The sequence below is a fragment of the Cuculus canorus genome, chromosome 7 (assembly GCF_017976375.1).
Source record: "Cuculus canorus isolate bCucCan1 chromosome 7, bCucCan1.pri, whole genome shotgun sequence".
Lineage (NCBI taxonomy): Eukaryota > Metazoa > Chordata > Aves > Cuculiformes > Cuculidae > Cuculus > Cuculus canorus.
Genome location: NC_071407.1, coordinates 7,701,170 through 7,714,480, shown reverse-complemented (window position 1 = coordinate 7,714,480; position 13,311 = coordinate 7,701,170). Strand labels below are relative to the sequence as shown.

The window sequence follows — 13,311 nt, the reverse complement described above, 5'->3', positions numbered from 1 at the left end:
CTTTTCTCTTTCCATGCCCTGCATTGATTTCAGATGTGTTTGCTGAACCAGAGTGTGCTTTTCTCCTGCTATTCCAGCACCTTGGAGTTCTGCCACCCTTTCTCGGCCCAGCCTAAAGCTCCTCCAAGCTTTGGCACTTGCTGCTCCCACCTCAACCCTGAATGGCCACATCCAGAAGCCTCCCATAAGGAACCTGCAGCACGGAGGAGGTTGGGGCACGGTTTAGCATTGCCTACACAATTACCTCCCTTGCGTGTTGTCTTCACACAGGCACTGCTGATGGGCAGAGCCCAGGGTTCCCTTTGCAGGGGGGAACCCAGGAAGCAGCCCAGGATTGTCCCCTGCCTTCCTGGGGCTGCAGCTGTGCTGACCCCATTACGAAGCTCCGCTCCTGGTCACCTGCCACGTCAGCTGTTTTCTCCACTACATAACACCTTACAATTGATCATTCCCTCTTACTCCTTAAGCATAAAGTATATTGACATTAAATAATTTTTTGCCTATAAAACTTGAACATTTGAGACATGAAATAAAGTATTAAGAATACCAAGAACTCTTTACACAGATGTTTTGCTATCGTGTGTTACATTTAAAAGACCTGAAAACATCTTTCCCCTCAAATAGAACACCTGCACTGTTTTCTACACCCAGAAGAAATTCTGATGTTTTCTTTCTTACATCTTTGCCAACATTCTCTGAGCAGAAGAGGAACCCAAAACAACAACGCGTTGCCTCGTCCCTCCACTGCACACCCTGTCCCTTCCCAGTAGTGAAGGTGGTGTCTTTAAATACTGTGCAGAACAATCACAAGACAAATGGTGGGGATGAGGAAACGCTTGGTGTCACAGCACTCTGTTATCCCAAATTATTCAGCATCTTACACAACTTCACCCGGATACATGGAAGCTCATGTTCAGTTCAATCCGTAATTTGTAGAATCTCAAAAAGGGAGGTTACTTATTTTTCTTATAATTTGCATCAGTGCCCTGTGGAAGCACCCTGACCCTCCTAGCGTTTCTCTATGAAATAGATGCACTGGAAAAACCAACATACCAGCACTTGTTTAGGAAGACAGTGCCACTGCCCAGCCCCTCCCGGCCTGTTTTGGTGCATCAGATCCAACAGTGACTTTGCCAAACTACTTGAAGTGATATAAAGGAAGTTAAATTTCAGAATCTTGCAACAACTTTTACCTGGTGGCCATGTACTCTCTAATCCTGTTGGGAGAGGCTGTCAGTGAAAATCTGATTGAGCCCAGCACACAGAATCCATCTCAACAACTCAAAAAGGTCTGAGAAAAAGAAAGTCGCAGTTGAGTTCCTCAGGTTCAGTGTCTGTGCCCAAGTACCATACCAGAACAGTCAAATCTAAAGGCAGCTGCAATTATTTGCATCATGTACTTATCTACTGGAAAATAAAATCCAAATGAAAATGCAGCTCCCCGGGCTGAGGCAGCCAGCCCTGTCTGCCTAACAACAGGTTCTCAACCAAATGTAACCAATCAGGCAAAGTCACAGGGCCATAACGGTACCCCTAGCACGGTCACTCTTTGCCCAGAGTTCTGAGAAGACACATAGGCTGCTCTGACTGGATAGGAAAAGTGGTGGCAATACTGGCAGTGCATGAAGGGAAGAGAGCTGCTAGTTACTCTCCCACCACGAGGCCCAAGGTCCATTCAGCTGAAGATGTAGAAAATCAGAGGGAATTAAGTAACCCACGTAACCAACTGTGGAGCACCCCCACTGCCACGGGATGCTGTGGGGGTTCAACATGGCCTCAAAAAGGAATTGAGCAAATTGAGGCAGGACAGCACTACCAAAGCTCCTTGAGGAGGATTCCAAGGAAAAAGGTATTTTCTTTTCCTTATGCTCTACTACAAGCACCTGAACTAGCGACAGGTGGGGACAGGCTGTGCCCCAGCTGAGCCCAGCACAGTTCTCCAGTGAAATACAGCCACGATCCCTCCCCAGAGCTGCATGGCAGCGAGTGACAACGGCCCTTTCCACCCACTGTAGGTGCCACCCAGCCTTGGAGATGGCAGGAGCAGACCCATGACCATAACGGGGCTGTTAAGGACTAAGCTCTGAGGAGACACCACAAACCCAAGCACTCTGTGCCGTTCAGACCCCAACAGAGCCAGCGACCCTCAGCCGTCCCTGTGAACCCCGCACCCCCAGCCCTGCCTGCAGCGGGGCTGTCTGCGCAGGAGCTGCTGCCAAAGCCACCACCACCAACTGTGCACACTGAATGAAGCCCGAGTCCCACCAAAGAAAATCCAGCACTCAATCACGTAATACTACACATGAACAAAACGAAGCAGTCAGCTTTACATCAGCCACTTCCTAATTTTCAAGTATCTGCCTTTGCAAACTTGCTGTTTCATAATTTAAAAACAGGGTTTTAATGTTACCTGATAAAATGAAGGCATAACATTTTTTTTCCTCCTTTTCTTTCTTTCACGTGCAGTGAGATTAAAGCTGGTTTAGTATTTGTTGGTGTCTTTTTTTTCACAAGAGTGAGAATCTCCCAGCCACGTAACAAACATTGGAAAAGATGGGATATGGGCTGTATACAAAGAAATTACTAGAGGTTACATTGCATGAGAAAGCTGTAAAAAACACAGCGTTAAGGAAAAAATTATCTTACCTGTCCTGACTGCTTTGCATTATATCCACATCTACCGCCAGCACAGAAACCGCAAGTTATACGTTTAGTGACAGTGAATGCATTCCCCTGCTTTTCAAGCGAAATCAGAGTATCTTAGCTGTACTCTCGATGTAACGCATGCCAAAGTTGTCCTCCAGCTGAAGAAATATGCATTGATGCAAGCATCCATATACAGTGACCAACAAAGGTTTTCATTCAAGTCTTTTATTATAGCTTGAATTTTTTCACTGCATTTAAAAATCTAAAAAAAATAAATATTTGTTTCACAGCTGCAAGTCACATATGCATTAACACCACAACATCTGGAATTCAACCAGAGAAGGAAATTCAAATCCGAACGTGTCCAGCTAAGCACAATCATCTCAGGGCAATTATACTAAAAATAAAATCTTAAGAAAAGGGGAGAGGGGTGTTAAAGAGTTATTTCAAATGCATTTATCTGGAAAAAAGTGAAAATTCTATTAGAAACCATAAACTACACTTTCAGCATTTAAAAATAAATGTTTAACCTCTTGACAGCAACAAATGTTTGGTGCGTCCTTTTCTTTTAAGCTGTATTCTTGACACATGGCTGCAGAGGTTTCAAATGATAAATTAACCTCTTCTAGAATTGTGTCCACTTAATTACAGAATCAGTCCTCAGAAATAAAGCAGTGTATTAAGTCAGCTTGTCCATCCACATATTAAAAACGTCATTGTATGCTGTTTCGTATCGGCACTAAGTGACTGTTCCATGGATTGTACATTGTGAAGATGAATGTCTCTTAAACAATTGCTTCATTATTAAGGTTCTTAAAACAAACCAGAAAAATATATTTTCAGAAGTCAGAGTAGTCACTTTTTTGTTAAAAGCCATAAAATAAGCTCATATTCAGTTACAAGCAATAGAAATCATACTGCTATTGGAACATAATCATTTTATCACAAAAATTTATTATTTACAAAAGGAAAAGCTACCAAGTGAATTTATCAGGGAAAAAGTTAAATGTTCTTACACTAAGTGATTTGAAAACCTTAAGCAAGTCTCTCATGCACTCACACTCCAAATTGTTTGCATAAGGTGAAATGTTAATTCATGTTAGTGAAACTTGACTCCCATTCACAATACTCTCCTTTTTATTGTAAGATGGCGAAATCCACATGGTTCTGTACAGGAAGGTGTGTATTAAGACAGTCCTCGTTTTTGTAAATGGTTTTTTGGCTCCCACGAATATCCAGACCATTGAACGTTTTTGCAAATAATCAGTTATATCATCAACTCCATCATTTAATCCACTGAATTTACCACCACAAGAAAGACACGAAAAGTTAGTTTAATGATCCCACGTTACACAGAACTCTAATTTCTGAAGTTATACCAAACTGAAACCTTCGTAGTGATCTATAGCCTGGATCAACTTAGATTTTAGTGTTTCTTTATCTGTGTATTTTGGAAGATCAAGAAGATTAAAGCAAGTGTGAGCTACTGGAAGGTAATCTTCTCCACCTCCTGTTGGCTGGATGACTAGTTTAAGACACTTCATTCCAAGAATTGGAATACGATCACTGCCTGTCAGAAACACTGCCAAGAGAAAACAAAGTCTTGAAGGTAGTATAAGACTAACAATGTAAACATCATACATGTAGTTCTAATAGATATTTGCATTTTTTAATTATTCCAGCAGTGATTAGCTTTTCACACAGAAGTTTTGATAAGTTTGAAAACCAGGGAATAATGACTTCTCTTGGTCTCCAGCTTAGACATACAAACTCTTAACTATAACACAAGGGATGTTATAAAGGCAAACATTTAATTTTAGCATATGAAATCAAACAGTCTCTAAATAAAACAACGACAACAAAAGAGCAGAAGTTCTTCATGCATCAGAATTTGTTACTTAAGATCCAATAGCTGTACCTTCACTGAGCATTCGCAAGCACCTTCTAAGTACACAGAATTAGTTTGTTCAATAAGAAATTTATCTGAATTGGAAAGTAATCTATCATCTATTCTCACAAGAAGCTTCCGTAACTTCATTTCTTCCTTATATATTCCCAATCATATCAGTACCTCAAGGTATTTACCATCAGTTGTAACTCCAAAATTCCATCTACGTGCAATAAAAAAAAATGGAGGATGTGAACCTTGTCAAAGCACAGAAAAAAATTGCTGGTCATCTAGTAAATGCAGATTAGGTGGTTGCGGTTTTTTGGGTTTGGGTTTTCTTCCTCCTCCCTGATTTTTTTTTTAAATGCTCTGGTCTACTGTAATCTTCTAACTGCCCGCCACTCAGAATTATTCAGGACAACATCAGCAAAATCAGAGACAAGCCCAAAATAAATTTCTTCTGATATGATTTTTTTCTTCCAAATAAAGTTAATCACATCATTACAGACAAATACTTACATCTGCCCTCTTACAGCAAGAGCCTGAGATCAGTGATCCTGTTCAGCTAGCAACTTACACAAAGGAATTTCAAATACTTACGCAAAAACTGTTTTTTCTTCTCCAAAGACAACTCATGAAAAACCTCCCAGAATATCTTTATTGTAGCATGGTCTGCCCAGTACTCTCCTTTGTATTCCGTATTCTAAAATGAGCAGGAAAAAAAAAAACCGGGTTGCTTTTCACACGTAGAACTAGTAGGATAACCTGACATTAAAGCAGAGTGAAAGTAGTTTCTGTAGAGAGATGCTGCACGTGACATTACTATTTTCCTAGGTCACTTTTTTCAACTGTTCAGTCTGACTTCACCTCTATGGACAGATGCGTGTACTCCAAAGCATTTTCAATCCCAACAAAGTAATAGCAAAGTCTCACCGCATGCTTTAGCAATCAAGATTATTTACTTTTATCAACTGTGTGCATTTTGTTCACTTCCCCCCTCTAACATAGTACATTCTATACAGCTGCCTTTTGGTTCTGTGGATTTTCCCTCCCCTCTTTCTAAGTTTGGTTTCCTTCAGAAATTAGATGGAAAAACTTTAAGCAGGAAAGCAAATAATATTTTAGTGCCTTCATTCACTGATATTTACAAAAAGGTCTTCGCTCATGCAGTCAATCCAGGCAGGAAGTTGCATTAATTAAAACAGAGCTCAAAGGACCCTGAGATTTTGAGTTTGCATCTTGAAATTAAAAATAAATGAAACAAATACTTAACTATGGTTCTTACCTTCTCCAATTCTTTCCAATCATAATTTGTGTTCCCAATCACCATCGCCTGCAACTCACTGGGCTGGAAGAGCTGAAGAACTTTACCTCCACACACTTTGTGGAAGCCTGCATGGAATGCACTGAATAAGGAAGCCACGGATTTATTGAAGATGTAATCCACATAAGCATCTACAAAATCTTGCCTGTACAAAGAAGAAAAAAGTATTATCCTGGGGGGAGCACCTCACCCTTCTAGCAACAAAACAGACATTTCTGTATAGAACACAACATTGAAAGTTAAGCAAAAAGGACCGTAATAGAGGTACGTTTTCTCCCTCGCTCCTCCCAGGCACGGGGCAGGAGTATTCTGTTCTTAAAGAGAAGGAGTATTCTGTTCTTAAAGAGAATTCCCTTTCTATTCAGTTCTCCCATTACTCTGGGAGAAGTAAAAGCACAGAGAATTTATGAAGATTAAAGAACCATCAAGAATACATGAGAAGAATGGACAGAAGGAGATTGGAAAATGTTCATGTTCTGCAAAAAGGGACAAATGCACCACCAAATACATTCTGCCTGTCCTCTGAAAGGGAGCAAAGGGTGGGAGAGGCAGCTTCTATTCACACAAGTAACAGAATCCTCGGCAAAGGAAAACAACCCCACGCCTCTCACACTTTTCTGACAATAACACCAGATAACACTACATTGTTATCCACTCTACCAAGCAAGATTTCTCTGAAACAATATTTCATATGTGAATAGTTGCCACACGATGACATCTACGCTGAAGTTTTCATCAGCAATCACTCAATTCCCATTATACATAACCTCCTGCAGAACCACAACCATTTGAAGACCACGTAGTCAAAATGGGCCCTACAGAGCTTAAAAATTCTTGTAATTCAAAGTGAAAAAAAAGAGCATTACATATTCTGAGTAAAATTAGACAGCTTCTCCACAGCTGGCATATCTTTATATACAGTAACTGTTTTAACAATTCACGTAACAGCTTGGAAAAACAACCCAAGCAACTTTGCCTCTAACATTACTGTAGCAGCTTGCCATGGGATATTTATAGCAGCCCAGTTACACCCCCAAGACAGGCAGAAACTATGAACTACCCTGTGACCCACAAAACTCACCTATTTTGTTTGACTACAGGAATGTCAGCACCATTAGGAACGAGCTCTTTAATTTCTGTTGTACCAAAATTTTCCACAGTGATCTGTTTAAAACAAACAAAAACAGTATAGATTTTATTCACTGCACAGAGTACTTCTGCCCACCACTTAGCAAACAGCAACACAAACAGCAGATCCATATGCTAAAATTCATGGGAATCGGCAGTTAATGTCTCTGCTCAAACACACCATCAGAAGCAGTTATAATAGATGGTACAAGCTTGGCAAGAAATACTATATATTTCCATTTTTACATTATTTACACAGTATTTACATTTATATACACTACATAAAACTTACAGTAAAATTAAGACAAAATGCTTCTTCTATGTCATCCTCTGGATAATCCAGTAACTGTTGCATTCCCCTGCAAAATAAGTTAGAAATTACTTGTACCAGTGGAAAGAAAGATGAACTTATTTTCCTCAAGTATTCTATATGCTTTGATAATTCCAGCTAAAAATAAAAAAATCTTTCATTTATCATTTATTTAATTTGTCAGTTCATTGACTTGCACCTTGTGCTGTGCTGGGAAACCCCAAATAACCCTTTGAAAAGATTCATATCCTAGTCTTCAGCTAAAGGATTCCCACATCAGAGGAGGTAAGTACATAATAACCAACGATGAGCTTTTCCAATAACCAGTTTGATTTCTCCATGAGTCCATGAAAACTTCAGCAATCACAATATCAAGGCAATCAAACACCAATTTCCCCTCATTTGAGCCTCTCACCAGTCAGTGCTATTCAAATTCCAACTCAAAGGCAGATCTTTAGCATGTACTTGCTCCTGAACTAAACAAAAGCATTTCCTTGATAGACTAAACAGATCGTTCAGAACTAAAACTATGTTCACACTTAGGCTTATAAAATTAATGGCTAGAATGCAAAGGCCTTGAATTTCAAATATTATTTTCCTCTACAATTCCTGTAGGATAATAAAACAGAAGACACAAATACCAAACGCAAGCATTTAGAAGCAGGTATCCTTTCTCAAATGACACGATAACTACAAGTTACTCTAAGCTGTTTATCCCGTTAGTGTGAAAAATAACACATTTTCTTTGTGTTCTTAAAGGAAAATGTTGAATTAAATATCAACTCCTAGCGACACTCATTTTTTTTACTTGCTTACCTGCCAACATCTGGCATCAACTCTTTTAAGTCATCCAGGGATGGTTTCTTATTCAATAGCTTTTTGTACAAAGCCAAAGGGAAATGAAGGTCTACAATAGTAAAATTATATATTGCTAGTCCACAGACAACACCAATCAAATGAAACAAGTCACTGTCTTCAAAGGTCTAAGAACAGAAAACAGACAAGATGGTTTGAAAGAAGTTACTTCATTCTTGCACAGTCTAGAAAAAGTTCACAGTGCAGTAAAATCTGAGTGATTTCATTTGTTTTCTTTCAATATGTATGCACCTATAAGCACAGAGGAAAACAGGAGAGAGCTACCACTAGCTGAGAAAGACTGAAATCCAAGGAAACAAAACCCTTTCTACTTGGAAAAAAAACCAAACAAAAAACCCACCAAAATACAACTTAAATACTGCAATAAGATTCTGTTTCCGTCAGTGAGTTATTATTGCACTACTCACTGCTTAAACGTGTCACTTCTTTTTTTGAAAAAAAGAAAAACATTTTGGGGAGGAGAAGGAGGGAGAAGCTCACTATTGACTCCCTTGGAGTTAAAAGCCAAGGATTGAAACACAACTGTGGAAGCGCTAACATTCAGGTATTTGTGATACAGTCACCCTAGTCAGCGTTTTTCTTTCAAAGAGGACTAAGAAGTCAGTGAGTACGACTAGACAACCAGCTACAAAACAGACCCATAAACGTGACTGAACACAGACAGACAGACCTCTTCAACAGGGCACTGAAACTACTTTTCTCTACCACTTTAATTTACTGATTTTCCTTACTCTGGCTGGCACCTCATCCTATTAAATTTGTCTGGGTTGGGGACAACTGGTAAGGAGCACATGAGGCATGGGGAAAAACAAAAGGGGAAAGTTTTGATCTGACAATGACAAAAATAAACGTTTTTTGATAATACTTATTTCAGCTTCTCCTCCTGAAATAAAACTACCACAAACTACTATGCTCATACATTATTAATATAAATAAGTTAAAAATTAATGACTATAGATCACAACCTACCTTATCAGAGAACCAGATCAGCCTGGACTCCTCATAATACCTGAACATTCCATATTTAGGATCTAGCAACTCCCTCATGATGAGCAAAAAAAATTCTTTGCGAACACCTCCAGCATCAACAGCTTCTTCCCCTACAAAAATAACCTGAAACACACAATTCAGTTAGTTCTGAATTAAAAATGGATTGTGAGACAAGATTTGCCCAAAAATATTCTCAGTTACTTGCAGAACAGAGAAGGACACTGAGCAACATCTCCTGCTCATACCTTAAGTGGTTTCTTGTAGTCTACGTTCTTTGTTTTCCTTAGGACTTCCACAGCATCTCCCACAATATTGTCTCTTCGTACCATTAATATCAGGCATGGGTTGACAGATTCAAAGACTGGCAGAAAGAGAGAAGACAAATTCTGCCTGTGAGCCTGATCAACAGCCATCTGGAAAAAAACAAAGTGAAAGTGTCAGTAGGGAACAAAAGATTCCTGTCAACATTAAACATCCATCAGTCCTGTCTTAAAAAGTGCAGAAGACACAAATGAGAACAGCTGTTGTGAAAGCTACTGAATTTGCCCAAGTCTTCCTCATATTCTTTTTAGTGCAGGAAACATTTTTCCTTTACCCATTAACCTCACCAATATTCAGAGAAGTTTAAGAGTACAGTTTTTGACATTCCAGTCAAAATACTTTGGATAACAAAGGGAGGCAAAAAACCACTGCACTCCATATAACGAAGAGTAAGCTTTTCAATGTAAGTCTGGCATTAAAATATCCATTAAAAAAAAAAAAATTCAGAGATTGAAAAGCGATTTGTTCATGTATTTAATCTGTATTACAATTTTTCTATTACAACTGTTTAAAACCAAAATACTGTTGCAAGTCTTCTGAATATGGCACAGCAGTCTTGGAAGTTCATGTGTTTCAATACTATTTAGTATTGTTAATAGAAACATTCAATGTGAATATTTCCCTGAATCCATCACATGTTGGTATTGATCATGTATACATATTTTTAAAGGCATAAGAAACTATGTTTATTATGAACTACAAAAGCAAGCTCGTATTTTTCTACATAAGCCCATTACTTGAGCATGACTTTAAAAATATGATCTATTATACCTCTACAGCATACAAATAGGTATGGGTTATATTTATAAAAACAAAATTTCCCCAACATTGAACAAAAGTATAGTTCACCACATCACAATGGTTTCAGCTCTTCCTAGAGAATCATGGAAACATGTAAGATCCTCTCAGTGCTTTAGGGCTGTCCAGTGTATCTGTCTCTAGCCAAGAGATACATAACTAACTGGCTGCTGTCTCTGACAGGACTGACTTTCAGCTCCGGGCTCTACGCATACATCTTTTAAAGTCTGCTTACATGGAGGTGGGGTTGTTTTTTGATTGGAGTGGTGGTGGATTTTTTGTTTGGTTGGCTTTTTTTACCCTTATACTATAGGTTATCACCTCAAAACAACCATCAAGGAAAAGAAGTTCCTTAGAAATTTATGTGATTATTAAACAATCTAGTTTCAGTGAGATCCCAAACCCACAAAACCACTGGCTTCTACCATGTATATACCCTGAGATTAAAACTAGATCCCTCCTTCTTATGGAGACTACATAGAGTTAGAAAAAAAGCAAACCAAACCAAAACTAAATAAAAAAAAAAACAAAAACCCCCACAAAAAGCCACCACCAACAGCAGTCGCCCCCAATTCCTTCTAAAAAATAAAAAATTGTAACATTAAAAAGACTCTCACCTGCATCTGTATGACTGCATCTGTTTGCAGGAGAGTTGTCTTTGCCTGGGCATCAAATACAAAGGGGTATGTGCAAATTGTAACAGGAATATCTGTTAACTAGAAGGAAAAGAACCATGTCAGCTCTGCATATTTTAAAACCACAATCATGGTTAAAGAAGCCGCTACTCATTTAATGCACCTTTTTTACTGAAAAGAGATAGTGATCTTTGCTCATTGTCAATGCAGGACCAAAGCATCTTAGTAAAATTAAGTAGATTTTCAGTTTTTTAGTACTTCAGCAAAAAAAAAACACCAGAACACACACAAACACCACTCTCATTTAGTACACATTAATTTCAGAATTTTTATTATGGCTAGCAGGTATCAAAGTAATCCTTGTTTTCAAATGCTACCCTGAATCTGCAACACAAAGAATTACATATTTTTGCCCCACAAAAACCTTTTCAGATTACAGCCATACTGAATGAAAGCTTTAGTCCCAATATAACACATCAGACAATCCTCAACATTCAGATTTCTGATTTCCTTACACTCTACCAAAGAAATCAGACTGCAACCAATCTTACCTCAGTTAATCCATGGTTGACATCCTATGACAGCATTTGCACAAAGGCAGCAATAATTAAGATGAAAAAGCAGCATTAGTGTCTGCATTAATTATTCATCTCTGATGTAGAAATAAAAATATTTATCTACAGTTTACTGAGAAATAAATATCAACCATAAACATTCTACTTAATCCACCAAACATAACCATGCCTTTCAACACATCATTTATCTTCAAAATAGCCTTTAAAAAATAACATACGTATCAGTCTTTAAAATGGACCATGGAAGCATCTCATTTTCTTGGATGCAAAAAATTCAACGTTTAATATGCTTTTTTCCATATATTAATACATGACATTTACTTGTTCCTTGTATTTTCATTCTCACATGACTGTAGCATGACAAATTGAATGCAAATTACTTTCAATGCATAAAAATTCATAAATACAGAAGAATCCCACTACTTAACCACACAGTCACAAGAATCATTTGGGTCTGTGATAAGATATGATACAAAAAAAAACAACTGACTCTCGAAATTTGAGACTGACTAATACACATGGCTGGGACTGTATGGAAATGTCCACATAATGTACATCAACTAGGCTAAGAGATTAATTTATCCATCTGGTGCCATGTTACCCTTTTTATCCTGTGCTGAAAGCTAAGTTCATTTCCACTTTGCAGGCAGGAAACCGAAAACGAATAAAAGGTAAACACAAGCTGACAGATTTTAAATTTGACACTCTCTCTCTATATATATGTGAGTCTCAGGGGTCGAATATTTAGACAACCCTGCCTCACAGAAGCAATAGCCGGAGCACTTTGTTTTCTATTTCTGTCCCTAATTTCTATAGGAAACATCAGATTTGAGTATCCTGTTCATCACAGACAGGTTTATACAATTCGGTACTCCTACTGTTTTGGCCCCTCAGTAAAAGAAAGCTGGAGCATGTCCAGAGAAGGGGAATGGAGCTGGTGAAGGATCCAGTGCACAAGCTGTATGAGGAGCAGCTGAGGGAACTGGGGCTGTTTAGTCTGGAGAAGAGAAGGCTGAGGAGAGACCTTATGGTTCTCTACAATTACCTGAAAGGAGGCTGTAGAGACGTGGGTGCTGGTCTCTTCTCCCAAGCAACAAGGGATAGGTTCAGAGGAAACGGCCTCAAATTGCACCAGGGGAGGTTTTAAATTGGTTATTAGGAAACATTTCTTTACTGAAAGAGTGGTGAAGCACCGGAAGAGGCTGCCCAGGGCAGTGGGGGAGTCTCCTTCCCTGGAGGTGTTCAAAAAACACATAGATGTGGCACTTCGGAACATGGTTCAGGAGGTATGGTGGTGTTGGGCTGACAGTTGGACCAGATGATCTTAGAGGTCTTTTCCAACCTTAACGATTCTAGGAAATTCTACCATTATTTATTCCTAATCAACACTCACTATTTACTACCTTCTGGTTTTCACCATTCATTTTTCTGTTGTTAAAAGGATAAAAGTTCTGAGTTACTGTTTGAGAATACTCTGCCTACTTCCAGGATTCTCTTTTCTTCTGTATTTTCCCTTCCATGTTTTAAATTAAGGAACTAGGCAAATAAGTTTTTCCTCAAATTATGACAAAATTACACTAGTAATAGAACTTTTGATTCATTATTACTGGTTCAATAAGCAAGAAGCAAGAACACAGGAAACTAGTTGACATGAAGCCAGGTAAAGGCCATCAAAATTATTTAGGAAGGAGATCTGACTAAAGCCATGAAATTTCTTTCAGTCCTATAGTAAACCAAAATATTTTTTTCTGCTGAACTTCAAACCGCACAAATGCATGATGAAATAATGATAATTAAAGAGAAATTCAGTATCTAGTATT

At 38.5% G+C, this 13,311-nt stretch overlaps 1 protein-coding gene across 3 annotated transcripts in view; it reads right to left on the bottom strand.

Annotated features, from left to right (window-relative positions):
* Positions 1-2,870: 2,870 nt before the first annotated feature.
* Positions 2,871-13,311, bottom strand: part of HERC4 (HECT and RLD domain containing E3 ubiquitin protein ligase 4) — a 33,449-nt gene continuing 23,008 nt past the window's right edge. For 2 of the 3 annotated variants that reach the window (XM_054070823.1, XM_054070824.1), the window contains exons 17-26: positions 11,468-11,491; positions 10,899-10,997; positions 9,408-9,575; positions 9,142-9,285; positions 8,113-8,279; positions 7,279-7,345; positions 6,940-7,022; positions 5,820-6,003; positions 5,135-5,237; positions 2,871-4,228 (exon numbers count right to left, since the gene is read on the bottom strand). In XM_054070823.1, the coding sequence (XP_053926798.1) occupies positions 4,020-4,228; positions 5,135-5,237; positions 5,820-6,003; positions 6,940-7,022; positions 7,279-7,345; positions 8,113-8,279; positions 9,142-9,285; positions 9,408-9,575; positions 10,899-10,997; positions 11,468-11,491 (1,248 nt within the window). In that variant the 3' untranslated portion in view covers positions 2,871-4,019. The remainder of the gene's footprint in view (positions 4,229-5,134; positions 5,238-5,819; positions 6,004-6,939; positions 7,023-7,278; positions 7,346-8,112; positions 8,280-9,141; positions 9,286-9,407; positions 9,576-10,898; positions 10,998-11,467; positions 11,492-13,311) is intronic. The other variant, XM_054070825.1, reaches the window with a different exon arrangement.